The sequence below is a fragment of the Microsporum canis genome, genomic scaffold (assembly GCF_000151145.1).
Source record: "Microsporum canis CBS 113480 supercont1.6 genomic scaffold, whole genome shotgun sequence".
Taxonomy (NCBI): Eukaryota; Fungi; Ascomycota; class Eurotiomycetes; order Onygenales; family Arthrodermataceae; genus Microsporum; species Microsporum canis.
The window spans coordinates 1668174-1685568 of NW_003299164.1; the positions used below are offsets into that span (position 1 = coordinate 1668174).

At 46.2% G+C, this 17395-nt stretch overlaps 9 protein-coding genes across 9 annotated transcripts; 4 read left to right on the forward strand and 5 right to left on the reverse strand.

Annotated features, from left to right (window-relative positions):
• Nucleotides 1-359: 359 nt before the first annotated feature.
• MCYG_06753 (scramblase family protein) lies at nt 360-2046 on the forward strand (the record flags this gene model as incomplete). Its single annotated transcript, XM_002844743.1, has 3 exons — nt 360-751; nt 848-1019; nt 1078-2046. 3 exons carry the CDS (start codon nt 360-362, stop codon nt 2044-2046), a joined length of 1533 nt encoding a protein of 510 aa, XP_002844789.1.
• A 357-nt stretch (nt 2047-2403) lies between these two features.
• MCYG_06754 (ubiquitin-conjugating enzyme E2) lies at nt 2404-2975 on the forward strand (the record flags this gene model as incomplete). The annotated part of the gene is made up of 2 exons (XM_002844744.1): nt 2404-2650; nt 2722-2975. 2 exons carry the CDS (start codon nt 2404-2406, stop codon nt 2973-2975), a joined length of 501 nt encoding a protein of 166 aa, XP_002844790.1.
• Nucleotides 2976-3216: 241 nt separating this feature from the next.
• MCYG_06755 (meiotic recombination protein spo11) lies at nt 3217-4735 on the reverse strand (the record flags this gene model as incomplete). Its single annotated transcript, XM_002844745.1, has 6 exons — nt 3217-3717; nt 3794-3865; nt 3923-4003; nt 4058-4144; nt 4200-4354; nt 4468-4735. The coding sequence occupies 6 exons, from the start codon at nt 4733-4735 to the stop codon at nt 3217-3219; spliced, it is 1164 nt and encodes a 387-aa protein (XP_002844791.1).
• Nucleotides 4736-5063: 328 nt separating this feature from the next.
• On the reverse strand, nt 5064-6209 carry MCYG_06756 (conserved hypothetical protein; the record flags this gene model as incomplete). Its single annotated transcript, XM_002844746.1, has 2 exons — nt 5064-5958; nt 6046-6209. The coding sequence occupies 2 exons, from the start codon at nt 6207-6209 to the stop codon at nt 5064-5066; spliced, it is 1059 nt and encodes a 352-aa protein (XP_002844792.1).
• Nucleotides 6210-7251: 1042 nt separating this feature from the next.
• Nucleotides 7252-7850, reverse strand: MCYG_06757 (uncharacterized protein; the record flags this gene model as incomplete). Its single annotated transcript, XM_002844747.1, has 3 exons — nt 7252-7425; nt 7614-7650; nt 7714-7850. 3 exons carry the CDS (start codon nt 7848-7850, stop codon nt 7252-7254), a joined length of 348 nt encoding a protein of 115 aa, XP_002844793.1.
• Nucleotides 7851-8512: 662 nt separating this feature from the next.
• On the reverse strand, nt 8513-9547 carry MCYG_06758 (conserved hypothetical protein; the record flags this gene model as incomplete). Its single annotated transcript, XM_002844748.1, has 2 exons — nt 8513-9204; nt 9301-9547. The coding sequence occupies 2 exons, from the start codon at nt 9545-9547 to the stop codon at nt 8513-8515; spliced, it is 939 nt and encodes a 312-aa protein (XP_002844794.1).
• A 2428-nt stretch (nt 9548-11975) lies between these two features.
• On the forward strand, nt 11976-12728 carry MCYG_06759 (conserved hypothetical protein; the record flags this gene model as incomplete). Its single annotated transcript, XM_002844749.1, has 1 exon — nt 11976-12728. One exon carries the CDS (start codon nt 11976-11978, stop codon nt 12726-12728), a length of 753 nt encoding a protein of 250 aa, XP_002844795.1.
• A 449-nt stretch (nt 12729-13177) lies between these two features.
• On the reverse strand, nt 13178-15741 carry MCYG_06760 (calcium/calmodulin-dependent protein kinase; the record flags this gene model as incomplete). The annotated part of the gene is made up of 6 exons (XM_002844750.1): nt 13178-14152; nt 14217-14354; nt 14407-15213; nt 15271-15420; nt 15501-15579; nt 15635-15741. The coding sequence occupies 6 exons, from the start codon at nt 15739-15741 to the stop codon at nt 13178-13180; spliced, it is 2256 nt and encodes a 751-aa protein (XP_002844796.1).
• Nucleotides 15742-16459: 718 nt separating this feature from the next.
• On the forward strand, nt 16460-17326 carry MCYG_06761 (transport protein particle subunit bet5; the record flags this gene model as incomplete). The annotated part of the gene is made up of 5 exons (XM_002844751.1): nt 16460-16496; nt 16559-16772; nt 16872-17017; nt 17075-17156; nt 17227-17326. 5 exons carry the CDS (start codon nt 16460-16462, stop codon nt 17324-17326), a joined length of 579 nt encoding a protein of 192 aa, XP_002844797.1.
• Nucleotides 17327-17395: the final 69 nt, after the last annotated feature.

Genomic DNA, 17395 nt, shown 5'->3' on the forward strand with positions numbered 1-17395 from the left:
GCTATAGGAACGAGCTGTTTCCTACATGGTGAAAAAGCACGATATTTTCCTGGCGTTAGGGGTCTTCATTGGGATCAGCGATGTTATTTGTATATATACCTGGCCTGTAGCTATATTATGAAGTCTGGATATCCATTTAATAGTACCTGTATCAGTCTATGTATAAGTTTAAGCGGTTACAGCGTCTTTTCGTTGGGTAAAAAAGCTGTACGTAGTAGATTCTGCATCAAATTAAACGATGAAGTCATAGCTTAAATACATCGCGCTAACATTTAACCGTAACGTAGTTATAGAAAGCGTCGTGAGAAGGAAAACTTGTTCGCTATTCTTCAGATTATGAATATTTTCAGAATATTACAATGGAGTTGCCCCTATTAATTCGATTTTTCCACCCACCAGTGCGATTACGGCCTGCAAGGCCCGCCGGAACAGGACTTTGCGTGGTGAGGCATGCATCGCTGAGGCCGAGTTCATGGTCAAGAAGATCAAAAAGGCCAGTACAGCAACCTAAACCCTCTAACAGTTCTTCATCTAGAGAGAGACCAGATAAAAAGTTCACTCATTCTCGGCCTGAAGGGCGGGAGGGTCCAACAACCCCGGGCACTGATTCCCAATACAACACTCTACTTGCCCCGGTCCATATACCTGAGGACCCAGATGGGCTCCTTAAACAGAATCATCCTGCTAGCCAGATTTTGGCCAACTCTGGGCTGGTAGTTCAAAGGCAGCTAGAGATGATGAATGTTTTACTGTTAGTGATCTATATACCACCCTTTGAACCAAGCTTCTTTGGATGAGGGCAGAAGGCGATGTGAACATAGGGCTAACCCCTTTCTACGATATTCAGTGGCTTCGAACAAGCAAATAAATATGTGATTCTAGATGCACACGGCAATCATGTAGGATATATGGCGGAAGGAGAGAAAGGGATGGGTGGCATGCTCTCTCGCCAGTGGCTTCATACACATCGACCGTTTGTTACCCATGTCTTCGACAAGAATCAGAATGAAGTTTTGCGTGTAAGAAGGCTTCTCTTTCTGTTTGATGACGTTTGTTATACCTAACTCATGCATCTAGTTCCACCGACCTTTTTCTTGGATCAACTCAACCATCTTTGTGTTCGATCCGTATAATAATACAACCGGATCTCATGCACCGTTAATCGGCTTACAACACAATGAACCAGGCTCGCAAGGAAGTTCTGTTAAGGTATCTACACTAGAGCATTCGCAAATGCGTGTAATAGGAGCCACACAGCAGCGCTGGGCACCGCTCCGGCGGAAATACAACTTATTTCTATCCCACCCAAACGCCTCGATACAGCCATCGCGGGTAAATCTTCAAGAACCGGCTATGCCGCCAGAGAAAATTTTGCATCAGTTTGCCCATGTGGATGAACCATTTCTATCATGGGATTTTTCAGTGCGTTCAGCTGACTCGCAACTTATGGGCTCTGTGAATCGCAATTTTGTAGGCTTTGCACGGGAGATATTTACGGATACTGGAGCTTATGCGCTGCGCATGGATTCAGCCGGTACGGCCGAGGAGTTGCAATCAAAAGGTACTGCATCAATAAGGCATGGCCCAGCCCCAAGCATGTCATTGGATCAACGAGCAGTTTTGCTTGCTACGGCTGTGACTATTGACTTTGACTATTTCAGCCGTCACAGCAGCGGGCCTAGCATAGTGCCTATCCCATTCTTTGGCCTCGGCGAAAGCGGTGCTGTGGCAGCTACCGGAGGAGCTGGGGCGATGGAGGGTGCTACGGCAGGGGCAGTTGGTGCTAGTTCTCTGGCAGGATACGAAGCCATGCGTAGGGGAAGCTCAACAGCCCAGGAGTCAACACATCCACCCCAGAATCCAGAGGAACAGCAAGCACAGCAACATGAAGACATCGGACAAGGGGCAAACGAAGAGGTATGGGGGGAGGTTGGTCAATATCCCTGGGACCAAAGAGATGAAAGCCCGTTTTCGAGAGAACAGGACGTCTGGCCTAGTGATGGCGGTGATTCATGGGGCGACGGTGGTGATGATGACTCTTTCTAGTATCACCCGTTGTTTGTATACTAAATAGAGGGAGTATAGTCCAGTAGCAGCTGTATTATATCTCATAGTAATATTCTAGTTATGAAAATGACTTTTGATAAAGCAAGGCAAAGGTTTATAATTATTTATAACTATGGAGCTAGTTCGCCCCACAGAACGACCGAACGGTTTCTTGCGTGCAGCCAACAACTTACAGATTCAACAACCTACAACTATCTACCACTTAAACCCCAGGAGAGAACATAGAAGATACCAAATCCATTATTGGCATAAAAATATTCTACCGTTTCCCTACAGTCTCGCATATCCACAGCTATCCAACTCCAACACTCCCAGATCCAGCATTATCTCCAAACCATGGCATCGTCAGTCGCCCAAAAGCGTTTATTTCACGAATATAAGCTCCTTTCTACCTCTCCTCCGGACGGGATCACAGCTGGCCCTATAACAGAAGATGACATGTTCTTATGGGAGGCATTAATACAAGGCCCCGAAGGAACCCCGTTTGAAGGAGGGGTGTTCGCAGCAGAACTGAAATTCCCGAAAGACTACCCATTAAGTCCGCCATCAATGAGATTTCTAGGCAACATGTGGCATCCAAATAGTGAGTTATATAATTTCTTGCCTGAGGCTTACCTGGTTTAGTGGATGGGGCTCTAACGTATAACAATATAGTATTTGAAAATGGAAATGTGTGTATCTCTATCCTCCACCCACCCGGTGACGATCCAAACCATTACGAACACGCATCTGAGCGCTGGAGCCCAATCCAGAGCGTTGAAAAGATCCTCATTAGTGTTATGAGTATGCTGGCTGAACCGAATGACGAAAGCCCGGCGAACGTTGAGGCGGCTAAAATGTGGAGAGAGAAAAGGTCTGAATATGAAGCAAGGGTAAGGGAAGAGGTGAGAAAAGGGTTAGGGCTGTGATAAACAAGAGAAGGCTATTCTAACGATTATGTCTGTCATTGCCTACCCTTCAATGTTGATTTTACGAATGTATCTTTGAGAATAACTTTTAGCGTTAGTATAGAGATGGTTAGTTTGCACGACTTCGTCCATTTTATTTGGTTGGTAATACCATATATTTCTCTCCTAAGATACTTTGAACATAACTTATGCAATTAATATACCGTATATAAACACTATGTATGTAGTGGAAATTGATAAATCAACCTAATTTTGACAACTTTCCATCAAGCCATCCCTCTACGCCACCATCACATTCATACAGAATTTCGATCTCTGCCTTCATATTCATAACTAGTAGTGATTGCAGCTCTTTCCGCCAGCTAGGTTCCGGCCCATCTTCAGCGAAGCATGGGTTTCGGTTAAGCATAGCTTCGGCCTTCTTTCGATCGCGCCGGCTCATTGGAATTAGGGAAGACCCGTTTAGAAAATCTACTGTCGGTATCATCTCAGAAGCATAGAGGCCTATCCATTGGATGGAGGGTACATTGAGATAGGCATTTTGGTGGACCTGTGCCATTGACCCATATTTGTAGGTGGACATAATGGCCATCCCATCTGGGTCACTGTCAACCAATATGTATACTGGTAGAGAAGCAAAAGCAGGATTGGCGGCAAGCAAGTTAAAGCTAGATTCTTGATTGCTCGATTGTGAAAGTAGGCGTAAAAATTCCCTGCTACTGACATCTGGGTAGCCCTTGCCCTATATGTTTATTGTAATATGTTAGATCCACGTACCTCGAATTTTATCAATGCAGGAGAGTAAAGCAGTGTCTTACGGTTAAAAGGATCCCGTTTCCTGCTACGGATGACTTATGGTAGCCTGATGTCACTAAGCGGTGATACACTGCCTTTTTTTTTCCAACGTTAGCATATAGCTGCCTACGCGCCAGATATTCGGTACGTACCTCTTTCTCTATAACTAGAATCCATGAGATTCCCGAGACATCTATTTTTTCGATCTCATCAATCCTTGGAATAGTTATACCCTAGGAGGCTCCTTAGCATAGTCTAAATGATGTGATCACCAGATTTATAATGACCTCAGCGCAAGCCTCAACTTGTATTGATGAACCATTCTTCAATTCAATCCTAAAATGCCCACCTATTGCGCCTTTTGCTGCAGCAGTCTATCGATAGCATCAATATCCTGAAGAGCTCTATGCGGATTGAGAAATACCATACCACATGTAAGGCGGCCCTGTCAACCCCAAATGTGAAGGCAATGTCATCAACGTATCTATCTACCAGCTTCTGGGACCCAAAGTACACCGGATCCTGGTAGAAAATATCTCTTTTAGAGCTTGTAAAATTCCCATCGATTGCTTCTGATATCAGGCCTAATATCCGCATAAGCACACCTGGTATCACAATAATTGCTTTAGCAAACCAGCCAGAAATTCTAATATATTAATGGTAGCAATCATGGGCTAACTGGCGCAGCATTTCATACCAAATCGCCAGCCCTCCTGCGTTGTCTTTCCCGGCCAGGAGTATGTATAGGCATGGACTTCATCGCTTGATTCTAAAGCACCGGTCTCTGGGTTAAGGGTATAGCCCGACTGCTTTGATCGACGCTTTAGGGAGATAGAAGGGCGACCATTGGGCCTGGACAACTCTTCGAGTACTGAAATAAGGTATTTACTAATATTTTCCACCACCTTGCCTTCATTCTGAGAGCAAGTGGACTTTTTAAACACTAAAGCCTCTAGTGGTTCCATGAATAGGGGTATCAAGTAATGCTTGGCTAAAAAGGGCCACAGGAACGTCAAACAATCAGAAAGCCTGTTAACTTAGGACAATACCTTTATACAGGCCAAGGGATAGAGGCGTAGATATAGGATGGAATAATTTGAATATTGTAAGGGAGGTTGCTTTTTTCCAAATTGGGTTCGGCACGTGATGGTTTAAAGCAGAGAGAATCCTGAACAGGATTTAAAAACATGGTTGGGAAATTTATCTCCATCATCATCATCACTGGTTATCTTGGTCGAGACGCCTGTAATACCGATCCAAAGATCAACCAGAAGTCGCAAAAAAAGGTCACTGCTATCTTGGTTTTCTTGCCACAACTATCTTCACCACTCCTCCCATACCTTGGCTGTTCAAAACTTCTAACTGCACTTTCTCACAAAGATCTATAACATCTTCTGCACTCCATCCAAGATATTTCGTTAATAGACGCATACTGGTAGCCTCGAGGCCTTCAAACAGTACGATCAACGTCATCTTTCCAAGGGTTTTTCCCAGTGGATCCTCAGGCCAGGTTCCTACAGGGATATGGGTGTCATATATGCGGATATCAGTAAATCCAGCTGCCTCTAAAGCAGCAGAACGAAGGTGATCAAAACTTCGGGGATATCCTGCAATTTCTGCAGCAGAGCTGATTGCCCCCAGATAAATGCTGAGGTACGAATTTGGAGGAGAATTTGGTAGGCTCATATCGTCCGCAAAGAGAGCAGAGTCAGCTATTTGGATGAGCCCTCCAGGGACAAGGTGTTGATAAGCTTGCTGGTAAAACAGGGACCAATCACAGATCCCGCCCCCCAACCCTCGAACGTGGATGAAATCAAAAGGCTCACGAAATGTCCATTCTCCCTGAGCATCGTCTATCTGGAAGGATACATTTGGTGGGCAGATGCCAACTGATTCAGGGTCAAAGAGGCTAATATCAGTTGCTATTATCTCGGTGTTTGGGAACTCTTCCCCCATAGCAAGAGCCCAATCACCAGGCCCAGAGCCAACATCGAGGACTCTTCTTATCGATTGCGGGAGAGCACACTTTGTTAATCGGCCTTCCAGGATAATGAGGTACATTTGATGGACAATGTTCAAACGAGTCTGTTCCCGTTCGTCGTTGGGCATAAAATATGTATTGTCACAATATTGACGGCCATTTTCTTCCACTACCTGGAAAGCATGCTCGGATAAGGATTTGGTTGAACTAAAAGGCACTGGTTAATCAATGCAACTCTTCCGAGTATACTTGGTAAGATAAGCTACCCACGGTAACTGGAGTACTTGCACTTACCCGGCGTTTGTATTGTCCTCACCAGGGGCCAAAGATGAATGTTGCCCATCCGAACTGACATCAATATCTGTATCAGGGACATCGCCTTCATTCGACATCTCTATGTCAGTGTCGGAAGCTTCCCCTCGGGGAGGTCTATGTGCATGCGATCTCGTTTGGGCCATGACATGACGTCTGTCTATAATTTAGCACGTTAGCCGTATAACCAGGAAACGGTAATGGACTCTTCCATCTTGGGATAGGTTGTGTTCGCCTAGAGGAGGATTCACTTACTTCTTTGAATATAACCACACCCTATCTTACAACAGCACTTGCCCGAAACCCGAAAAATATTTGACAGGCTTCAAAGAGATGTCGAAGAAAGCCGGTCAAGGGTTGACTTGTGTAATCCCGCACATGTCACTTCAGCGTTTGCTCAGGAAGGGCCTTGAGCTTTTCTTTTTCTCCCCTTTTCTTAACTTTCATTGGAAAAGGCGCGAGCGAGAAGAGCACAGCAAAAGGCGAGAGATTGGCTTCGTATATATTAACTAGACTCGATGTTGCCAAGTAGATCAAGTCTCCCTCAGAGCGCAGCCGTGACTTAGGCCCCAGATTAAACCCTCATATATCGCACCAGCAACGTGCGACAACCTAGTTTTGCAATGTGCATTTGTCGGGAGAGCTGAAGCCGGCGCCAGCACGCACCAGCGATGGGATATGGTCGCACGGCATCTTCCCAACCAGAGAAGTTCCAGGGCTCTTCTTTGCTTTTCCTTTCTTTTTTAGCTTTGTCGTCGTGCATAAAATAGTCCAAGCCCAGCAACTCCACAAAATTGATGATACATCGTGACCAAAACGTGTCAGTATCCCTTGCCTATCCCTTGATTATCTTCTTCCCGCCGAAAGAAGACATGTTTCACCAATGCAGGAGCCGATGATGACCTGCTGCCCGGACTTATGCACTGTGAGATGTGGAAGTGAGGCTTCTCCGACTGATGCCTTGCGAGAAAGGAGAAATGAAGATAGGCAGTTGAAAAGAGCCCCTGTATGGGAGAAGATGGCACAACGGACTCCTTCGGCTAACAGCCCCTGACCCAGAGTGGTGGGATTCGGTCAAACGCTTATTTCGTTGCTTCTTTTACCTTTGATTTGGATACAATGACAGGTTTCATCAACCCAATTACAGAGTATGCTCATATGTACGGAGTGCTCCGTAATACAACGGGCTCACTTTGCCAAATTACCCAAAAGTGCTCGTCCATCGTACAGGGTGATGAAGATGTTTAGGCTTTTCGTTGTGATGCAGAGAACCTGGATGATGGGTCTGGGGAAGTGGACACCATACTTCCATATCCTCACAATGTACGGAGTATGGAGTACATAATTATGGAATATATACCACTTTGGTATGCAGAGTAGCAGCATGCTGTATCACTGTAGATACGGATTTTTTACTCTATGTGGATCAGCTACCCGCCTCTTGTCCGCCAATGGTTTGAGGCCCCTTTCTTCCGCACGCTTGAGCTAAGACAGGTAATAGTTAGAGGGAGCGGAGAGGGCATTTCCCGTAACTCTTCGCATCAGCGCACCATGAAATCGATCAAGCGTTTAGCTTTCTTCTTTCCGCTATCCGGGCGCAGTCAGGTATGCATGAACTAACAAATTGTTGGCTGCATGACAAGGGCATACCCGGGAACAAAATGCCTGCTTTCCTTTGTTCTTGAGAGTGATTTCTTCGGGTTATTGAAGCATTTTGCATTTATCAACTTGCTCTGTGTCTCGTGCATATAACATTCGGTGTCGGATTGAACCACGTCAGGGGGCATGATGCAAGCGAATATGACGGGTGATATTTTTCTCTCCTGTTTCGGAGTGACCCGACAGATATTTCTGCAAAGCCGCTCCCGCATCCGTTAGATTTCATATGGGCCTGATCACCGTGCTAAAGCCATGTCAGCATGTACATCTTTTCGTAACTCATGGAAGCTTCTCCTTTCCAACAAAGTGGGCCAATTTAGGACCGTTTGTCCTACTGCAGGGGAGAGAGCGCCAAAGTCTAGCTAGCATCATCCCTGTCAACATTGCTTTGTCCTTTTCACCGACAATTCTCGGTTCTCTAGTACAATGATAGTGGTGGCACCCCTAATATAATATCATTTCGGCTTGCTCTCATGGCACAAGAAACATATGATGCGCGCAATATATGTTGAAGGCCACTTGCACAGCATCGAGTACTGATCGAAGAGAAGAGCAGTGAAAGAAAAGAAGCTATTTACGGATCCTGTCCCGTAGACCTGGTTCTGGGAATGGACTGTTAAACCCAAGGCTTCTAGCCTTCTATTGGCTTACAAAACATATCATATTTCAGCAAATAAAGAGTGCTCGTTATTCATAATAACCGTGGATCCTGCCTGTCATTTACACAGGCTAATCTCCGACTAGCTTATTCAAATGAAAAAAATTTCATCTTTGACTGCAGAAAGGGTCTTCACGGAGCAGACACTGCGAGTCCATCCAACCTCTGGATGTAGGCACCGGCGTTCCCGATATTCTGGCCAGGCTGAGACAGCGGATCAAGAATGGCAAAGACAACATCTTTCCACCATCCACCTTGGAACTCGGCTTCACTAAACACCTCTGCCCAGCAATCAGCCGTATCTTCTCTGGGATTTTTAAACGCTCCACAACCAAGAGCCCCCAAGACTATTCTTCTGTGTTTTTTATATGCTGAGATCCTCAGGATATGTCTCATTTTCTCTTTCATTGCTCTCCTTTCGGATCCCCGTGCGTAGGCCTGCCTTGACGATGCAACCGACTTGACAGTCCCGTCTCTGTCGGTTGAGGTTGTAACAACCCCCACACGTTTAATTTGTGGATGCACGAGAGCAGCAACACTGATAGCACTCACGACAGGCAGTGAATCTGGGTCGTTCAACGCCATTAGCTTATGCCCCGACTCCCGGCTAGTTCTAAAAATGACGACAGAGGGTGAATAAATAGCACCGGTCTTTGGGATCCGGTAAAATCTCTCCTTGAGAGTCTCGGGAAGTGTGCTCCTCCGGCAGAGCGACTCCTCCTGTGCTGATGCCCCTGATAACCAGCCTCCTCCTGGTCTTGCTGCGCTGGCCATGTTGAGAATACATGTATTACCGTATTCATGTTCTGCAGCGGTAGTATCACCTGCGATTGAGGCGGTTGTATTCGAGATATTGTTTCCATCATAGATATTATTGGTCAAGCCAATTGCTGCATCCAACGTGTCTTGTTCTAAGACACGCACTTTTACGCCAGTAAATCCAGGGCATTCCGCGGCCTTAAGGCGTGGAACATCAGAGCCCTCGAGGAGAAATCCGTCTGAACAAGTCTGTGTGCGACTCAAAACCAGCGGTATGAGTTCTTTAGTTTCCTCCGAGACAAGGCGAAGCTGTTGTCGAATTTCATCCCTTTGCGAACTCTGGCCCTGAGATGGATGGCCGCTCGCATCTCGCTGGCGTTTGTGCCCATACCCTCCCCTTAACGCCATTTCAAAAACTCGACTTCACTGGACCTATAACCAGGCTCTGTGTTGATGAAGTTTTTTTTTTTAAATCTGCAGAAGCTGTGAAACAATTTCTGGTCAAGTCATTGATTGTTTCATGACAAAACTTAGTTAACTATACGAGCAAAAGTTGCAAACGAATATTCAAACTAGTTATTCACCTTAGTCAAAGCTGACTAAATAGTCATAATATAGTCCTTTCTGACAAGGAAGGTCATCCCACGGTATTCACTTTATGGCTTGGGGACGATGATAGCCGCTGGTCGAATATTCGATTCTACACGATCTAATAACATCTAGAGCAGGACTGGCTCTACTGCAGTAGAGAAGTACACGGGAACGCCTGTTAAATACCTGACTGGGCGTAAATTTTCTGCCTTCTTATTTCTTTTTCTTGAACAACTCCTTCCACGGTTCCCCGTACTTGAGATCCAATAGCTGACGGTTACCGGGCAGTTGGGTTTGCAAGCGTGTCAGCCAGAGACTGAGTTTGATAGCCTCTGTTAGTACGATTCCCTAGCGGGGTTGACAGAAGCAAAATAATGAAAGAAATATCCCCGACTGGCTCATAGTGGGCCATTTTGGTCATCCTCATTGTTCCCGAGGGCCTGGGAGATGGGATTATGGAATCGGATTTTTGGGAAAAAGAAAAAAACGGAAATTGGAATGAGTTGATTTTGGACTCAGACCTCTATGTGGGCTCTTTGCTTTTTACTGATTCCTTTCCGAACCTGTTCCAATTCGTCGGGACATGTGGAAGAGTGTGAGTGTTCCAGTGGCCACTCACCCTGCATCGCAAACTTTTGGATCTGTATCCTGCGTTATCAGGAGAATATGCTTATTCAAGGCAATGAATATCAGGCCGCCGAGGAACATCCATTCTAGGAAGCGGGATAGAGACCAAATATACGGATTATCCCTTTCTCCTATGCAGAGTGAGCCGTATTCCCGTTGATTCTTCATGTTCTTCTTCAGCTTTATCCCGCCTTTTTCAACAGGGTTCCAGGCCGTGAGCATACCTTCACAACGGCATAATCTCCTTTAGAAGAAACGATTGGAACTGCAGCATGAGAATGGATTGACGTACTTATTTACATCAATTAAGACATCAACATATTACGTGAGAGTCCCGTTGATTGCCTTCACCGAAGTCTTTTTGGCCCTGCCCGTTTGTTTATGCTAATATAGTTTCGCATCTAGAACTGTTGGCTTTAAAGGAATACCCGAATAGTCATGGCCTGCGAAGGCTTGCTATAGTTATTACTGCCAGGCATGGTTTTGATGACGCCGACATCATTAAGGCCAAAGACAGTGACAATACAGGTGTTTAAATGCTGTAGATAGCCAGTTCGCATGTACGGTCGGGTGAGACAATTATTCGTTTGAGCATCATTGGGTTTGAATGAAGAACAACATCAGCTGCTCCCTTATCATCCCTATGATGACGTTTTTCGTCCTTGCTGGAAGCAGATTTGTTCATGCTATCTTGTTAAGGCTATTGGGATTGCTGTTGTATCAATAATCTGATATCTTTTTATACCAATTCGACAACACTTATTTATAACGGGAAGCATGAAAGGAGTTCACTATATCTAATGAGGCGAGAAAAATGCAGAGATGGCAATAAAGACTGATTTGGCGTCTCGGGGGTATATATCTGAGGCCTCAGTGAAATTATCTTGGCCCATAAGTGCATCTTCTGTTTCCTTATTCTTAGGTCCTAAATCTTCGGGTAGAAATTTGACCTGGAATTGAATTTGATCCGTCTGGTATCATGTCTTGTCGCAATTTTTTCAGTGCTCCCTGCCTAGAGGCTGACCATAGTCAAGGAAAGTCATGTTATGCTTATCTGGTTTCGCTCAATATTACAGGCCTTGCTTATCCATGATATCCCAGTTAAAGGTTTGCTTGGGCAAAAGATAGTCTATACTCCCGTAAATATAGCATAGTTAAGGGAGTAAATAATTTAACACTTAGTAGGCTTCAGACCCCCTTCTGATATATGCAATGCATCTCTATAACCCCGAAGCTGGCGCGTATTGATGGAACTGGAGGTTGCCAAAACATGCTTAAATTGATGCTTAAGAAGATTCATGGATGAGCCCCACAGGCCCCGTCGTCTTGGCATATCATCTTCTTGGCGTCGAGTCATGCCAGAAACAAAAACATATGAAGGACGAAGCAAGCAAAGAGCTACACAACGCCCCCTATGGTTCTAGCCACTGGCGAAAAGGGTGATCCATGAGAGTGTGACTCAATATAAGGGTTTACGCTTGCGATAAGAAGGGGAAAGATAAATCTTTGACTCCTTACTCACACTCGGAGTCTTCAGTGGAACAACCAGGCGTCACAAATCGGAACCGAGAGAGACCATACACAGGCGGGCCAAAGAACGACAGAACTTCGCAAAGGCATGGCTGCTACGTCCTCATTCTTCATCGCCTCGATCGGCAATCCAGGTCAAACATACTACAACACTCTCCACAGCGCCGGCCACATCCTCCTCCGTTCTTTCGCAGAGCTTATGAATGCAGGCCCATTCAACCCCGATCCAAGCTTAAGCAACGGCCTAACGACCGAAACATACCTTCCCAAGACCCAAAGTCGCCTGACACTATGGCAATCACCGAGCTATATGAACACATCGGGCCCGTCGTTGGTGAGGGCATATAAATCCTGGCTTGCGCGGGAGAATCTTGCCTCTGACATCCCCGTTCCCCCTCTGGATGTAGGGAAGAGAAAGGCGAGAGGGATGCAGCCCATGACGCATACTCGCGCAACAAATCTGATATTATTGCATGATGAGCTAGAACGATCATATGGAAATCTTCATATTCGATATGGCGGGCCTGAAATGAGCTCAAGGGGTCATAATGGGATTAAGAGTGTGGTAGAGAGTCTGGTTAAAGCCAAGCTACTTTCTTCTGGAGGTGGACTGTCTTTGGCGAGCCCGACGGCATTAATGCGGTTAGCCATTGGGGTTGGAAGACCTTTGTCTCGCGATCGAGACGCAGTGTCGGATTATTTGTTGAAGTCAATATCGAAAAGCCAACATGATGTGTTGGCTGCGAAGGGGACGGACTTGCGGCAGTTGCTGGAAAAAGAGATATCGCGAATTCAAAAAGCGATGGAGCCTATCGAGACGGCTACTGAAGGCTGTATATAGTATATATATATATAATATATATATATACGCTTACTCGTGGGTCGTGGGTAGTTATTTACGCTGGATAATGCAATGCATGACTAGTAATAGAACGGAATAGACTTAACGGCAAGGAATCGAGAGTTATGTACCTATATTTTTATACCTCAGTAACCTTATATGTATATTCACGCTATATATAAATTTGTTTCAATACATGATGCATCAATAAATGTAAACGAGGAGATATCGTCAAGGAATGATAAAGGGTGTATATGAATTGTGAAAATAATAATGAAAAAATGTAGATATCGCCAGCTCGGTCTTCCCACCACCTGGACAGGCGAATACGAGAGGCGTGGTACAATAAATCAAGTATTGATATCATTCAGTCATTTCCGTCATTGTTCATCGTCTTATTACCCGCGCCTATACCGGTCGCAAGAAGTGAAAATAAAATTAAAGTATCTTCACAAACCCTTTGTTGCAATTTCGGTTGGTGAAAGGGTAGTAGGGGATGCAGTTGTCTCAGGGACTGTTGCAGTTGTTTCTATAAGGTTAGGTTTAGTCTCCTGACTTGACACCACTCCATCGTTCACCGTAACTGCTGCTACCAAAGGCGACGGTGACCGCTGCCCTGAAGATGCTGCAAAAGATGCTGCAGCCGCCGTAAACCGCTTGATAGGGCTAGGACGCGGGGTAGGTCCGCCGTGTACGGCAGCGGTAGGCAAAGAAGGGTTAGATGGGCCTGATAGCTTGCTATTTTTTCTAGCTATCGACCACAAACCAGAAACGTTAGTTGCCTTCTTCTCGACTCTTCGGTTGAGATATACTCTGGGCGTAGGCGACCGGGCTTCACGGCTTTGGCTGGTAATTCGCTCGATTATCTCCCTATAAGCCGTCTCGTAGATATCGATATCTGCTGCCGGAGGAGACTCACTCACAACCATGGGTGATTCGGCAAGCTTTTGGCTGGGGGGTATGGGAATTCCGCCAGATTCCAGAGATAAAAGGCCTTGGTTTTGGGCAGGTTCGGTGTCAGTGCCAAAATTTGAAGGGCCGACGTTGAGAAATGGCATTTCTTCCTCTAGTGGGTCACGGGCATGCCCACGGGTTCCTTCAGATCCAGTTTGTCTCGTTGGTGTGCCCACTCTAGGGGTGTGTTGAAGTTGTGGTGATGGTGATTGACAAATCTCAAAGTTGTGTGAAGATGGTTTATCGGAAGCCGCCTGGCTTGGCCGTTTGGGTTGATCTGGCCGTCTTGGGTAAACGTGTTCTTTGATATTTCTATTGTGCAGGACGGCACTGAATTCTTCTTCTTCCTCCTCTCCCATGAGAAGCGGGGGCTGTACGAAGTGAGATGCTTCACCATCGCCAAGAATGCTTTCCATCTGCAGAGGGCTTCCGTCGTTAATGAGTCTTTTAAATTTCTGAACAGCTTTAACCTGCGAGTGAAGGGTTAGCCGATAAATAATAGATCTAAGAAGAAACGAATACTAGAAAACATACCACTATAAGCGCATGGCCCAGATTTCTAGTGATTGCGGTGTTCATCTCTTCATCTGTAGGCGGGCCCACGAGAGTCGCAGTATTCTCCTCTTCAGATAAAAGGGGGTCCGTACCACCTTTGGTAACCCAAGGATGGACCTGGTTCATCAATTAGCAATGGGAGAAACTGGCCCCGGGCGTTCATACTTACCCTCAACTGCGGCATAGTTATTCGTTTTGCTGGATCATTCTCTAGGATCTTCTTCATGAGATCCTTAAAATCTTCATTCGTTTCACCCGGAAGTTCTACCTCGTCGTTTCTGATCGAGCTGTACAAGTCGAATATATTGCTTGTATGGAATGGTATACGGCCATAGCGTAGGCAGTAAAGAGTCACACCCATTGACCACAAATCCGCAGCTCGACCAGAGATCTCACCATGTTTGGCAACACAGAGCTCTGGCGGTATAAAAGCAGGAGAACCAGCCGACTTGGCGATGTACATATCGGAAGATTTCTCAAACATTTCTGAGACACCAAAGTCAACGACCTTGAGGACATCATCGTTGGTCAGCAGGCAGTTGTCAGGCTTTATATCGCGGTGCACAATTCCCTGAGCGTGTAGGTACTCAATACCCAAGATAAGATCACGGAACCAACATCGACAATTTTCTTCGCTATACGGGTCTGCCTGTTCACCTAGACCAACTTTCATGATGACGCCCTTCTTGCACATCTCCATAACCATGTAAAGGGAGTCCTCGGTAGGGTCATCTAGTACCTCTATCAGTGATACAAGGTTGCTGTGATTGAGTTTTTTCATGATGGCAATTTCCTCTTTGATAAGATATAGAGAGTTTCCATTTTCCCCGTCCTCGATACCGGAAGGGTGTCGATGGAGAGGTGAATTGAAGCCGACACCGGCGGGTTGGGCGCTTGGGTGTCTTCCCGGGCGACGGCGTAACCCATGGGACTGAGCACGTTTTCGCAGTCGCGATTTGGAGAATTCTTTAACAGCCTAAATGAGTCAGACAATTGAAGCTGCTTTTATGTCGGTAGTCGTTTGGTAACTTACATATTCCTCTCCATATTGATCTGTGGCCAGGTGGACGGCGCCAAACGAGCCCCTGCCAATCTCTTGTTTGATCAAGTATTGATTTATACGATGTTCCGCAGTGTTATCGTCCTGGCTGTTTGTATATGTCGATTGAGCGTTGAGGGTTTCCTTGACAAAAGCTATTCATTAGTCAATCGCATGGAATCGTATGGCATCGCGTTGTTGCACAGGAAGACGGAGAAACGAACTTTGACTTGTCGTGGAGCTGTGGGATACCGAGCATGCTGTCTCAACGGGCTATCGTAGGAGCCGGAGGAGGGTCTAACGCTATACCCATGGCAGTCAGCCTGACTGGTTTCTATCCAAGACAGAGGAGACATACCTCTTCATGGCATTTGGGCCAAGCTCCGAACTTCTTGTAGATGGTACTTCTGTATCTAGAGCCAGCTGGGCCGTTCGGCCATGCTTTGAGCTAGGATCAGCGTCCATCTAGTCAGATGAAGTGTAAAAGAGGAGATGTGTCGTAAATAGCCTTGCTGCTCGATCCGAGCTTCCTCAAACATAAAGAGACGGAGAGAGTGGCCCGATATCTGCCTCTTATATGTGACAGTTTTCTTTCTACCCACGCGCGAGCCTAAGCAGTCAACGTGCATGCACAGGGGGAGGAAGGCTGGAGGGGTGTGGGGTATGGCGGTCGACCAGGCTATCTAGCTATTTAGTAATATTTTTTCATGGCTGTTCCGCCAGAGTGAAGAGACATATGAATAGTATTCGACAATGTAGCAGACAATTCCTCAAGGTTCAGTTACAGGCCTCAACTAGATCATGGCATCGAAGGTACTGGGTCGGGCTTGTTCTGTCTGTAGGTGAACGGTTGGTCTCTTGGCCAGTACTATCGAACTTCGGCAAGGCAAAACGGTCGTTGGGTTTTAAATCGGCCGCCTAAAGAGTCTGTAGAGATTCAGCCAGCAGTCAACGTTGAGCTGATACTTGAAAACTTCCCCTAGAGGGTTGAAAGAGGAGGGAAAGATCAGAAGTTGGTCGTTGTTGTTATAATTAATGTTGTCTCTTTTATCTACAAAGTCGGAGATTAAAAAGTCACGTGCAACCGGCCTCTCTTTTCTCCCTCGTTGAGCAAGTTGGAAGAAGCAGGGAAGAGACAAGAAAGTCGACACACACATACTCTCTCTCTCTCTCTGCCTGCGTCATGGTCGTCTACTCGTTTTTTATCTTCGACCGGCATGGTAAGCATGTTTCTCTCAGGCTGAAGAAGCAGATTGTGTTGCTGACGCTGACTGAAATCTAGCGGAGTGCATATATCAGCGTCAATGGTACCCGCGCTCGGGGGCAGTTGGTGGAGCAGCAGGCAAGGATTCACACTCGTCCGATGGAACAGGAGCCCTATCGAATGGCCTGCCCAAGGACTCCCATAAGTCAGGATCAACGGACACTCGACTGGTCTTTGGCGCCGTCTTCTCGCTGCGGAATATGGTACGGAAGCTAGGGGGCGAGGATGATAAGTATGGCACCTCCTAATCCAGCGCACCAGGGAGGGTGAAGGCTAGGGGAGAAAGTATGATGACGACGACGGAATGCTGACGTGGTTTTGGACGGGATAGCTTTGTGTGCTACCGAACCGGGCAGTATAAGCTGCACTACTACGAAACGCCGACAAATCTGAAGTTCGTGATGATGACTGATACCAAGGCAAATAACATGCGCCTTGCTCTGCATCAGATATATGTTAACCTATACGTAGAATACGGTAGGTCACCTATCCTTGTTCGAGGACTAGGGCGTATTTCTGACTGGACGAAATCAGTTGTCAAGAATCCTCTGTCGCCCATTGAACACCCTGGCGGTGTGGGAGTGTATAATGAGCTCTTTGAAGAGTCACTTGAACAGTTTGTGGTACTATATCTCCTTCGGCCTCCCCGCTGGAGATGAATGAAACTGCTGACTCTCCCGTTCTAGACCCGAGTGCTTTCCTAAAATCGCCCATCAATCGAGCGACGCCAAGGAGGCAAAGCCAAGCGCAATGCAGAATCAAAGAGCAACCAAGCCACACAGGTGAGGCACGAACGATAGTTAAGGGGCACGATGGGGATACCCGACCATGTACTCTGTACAACAAGCATCTCAA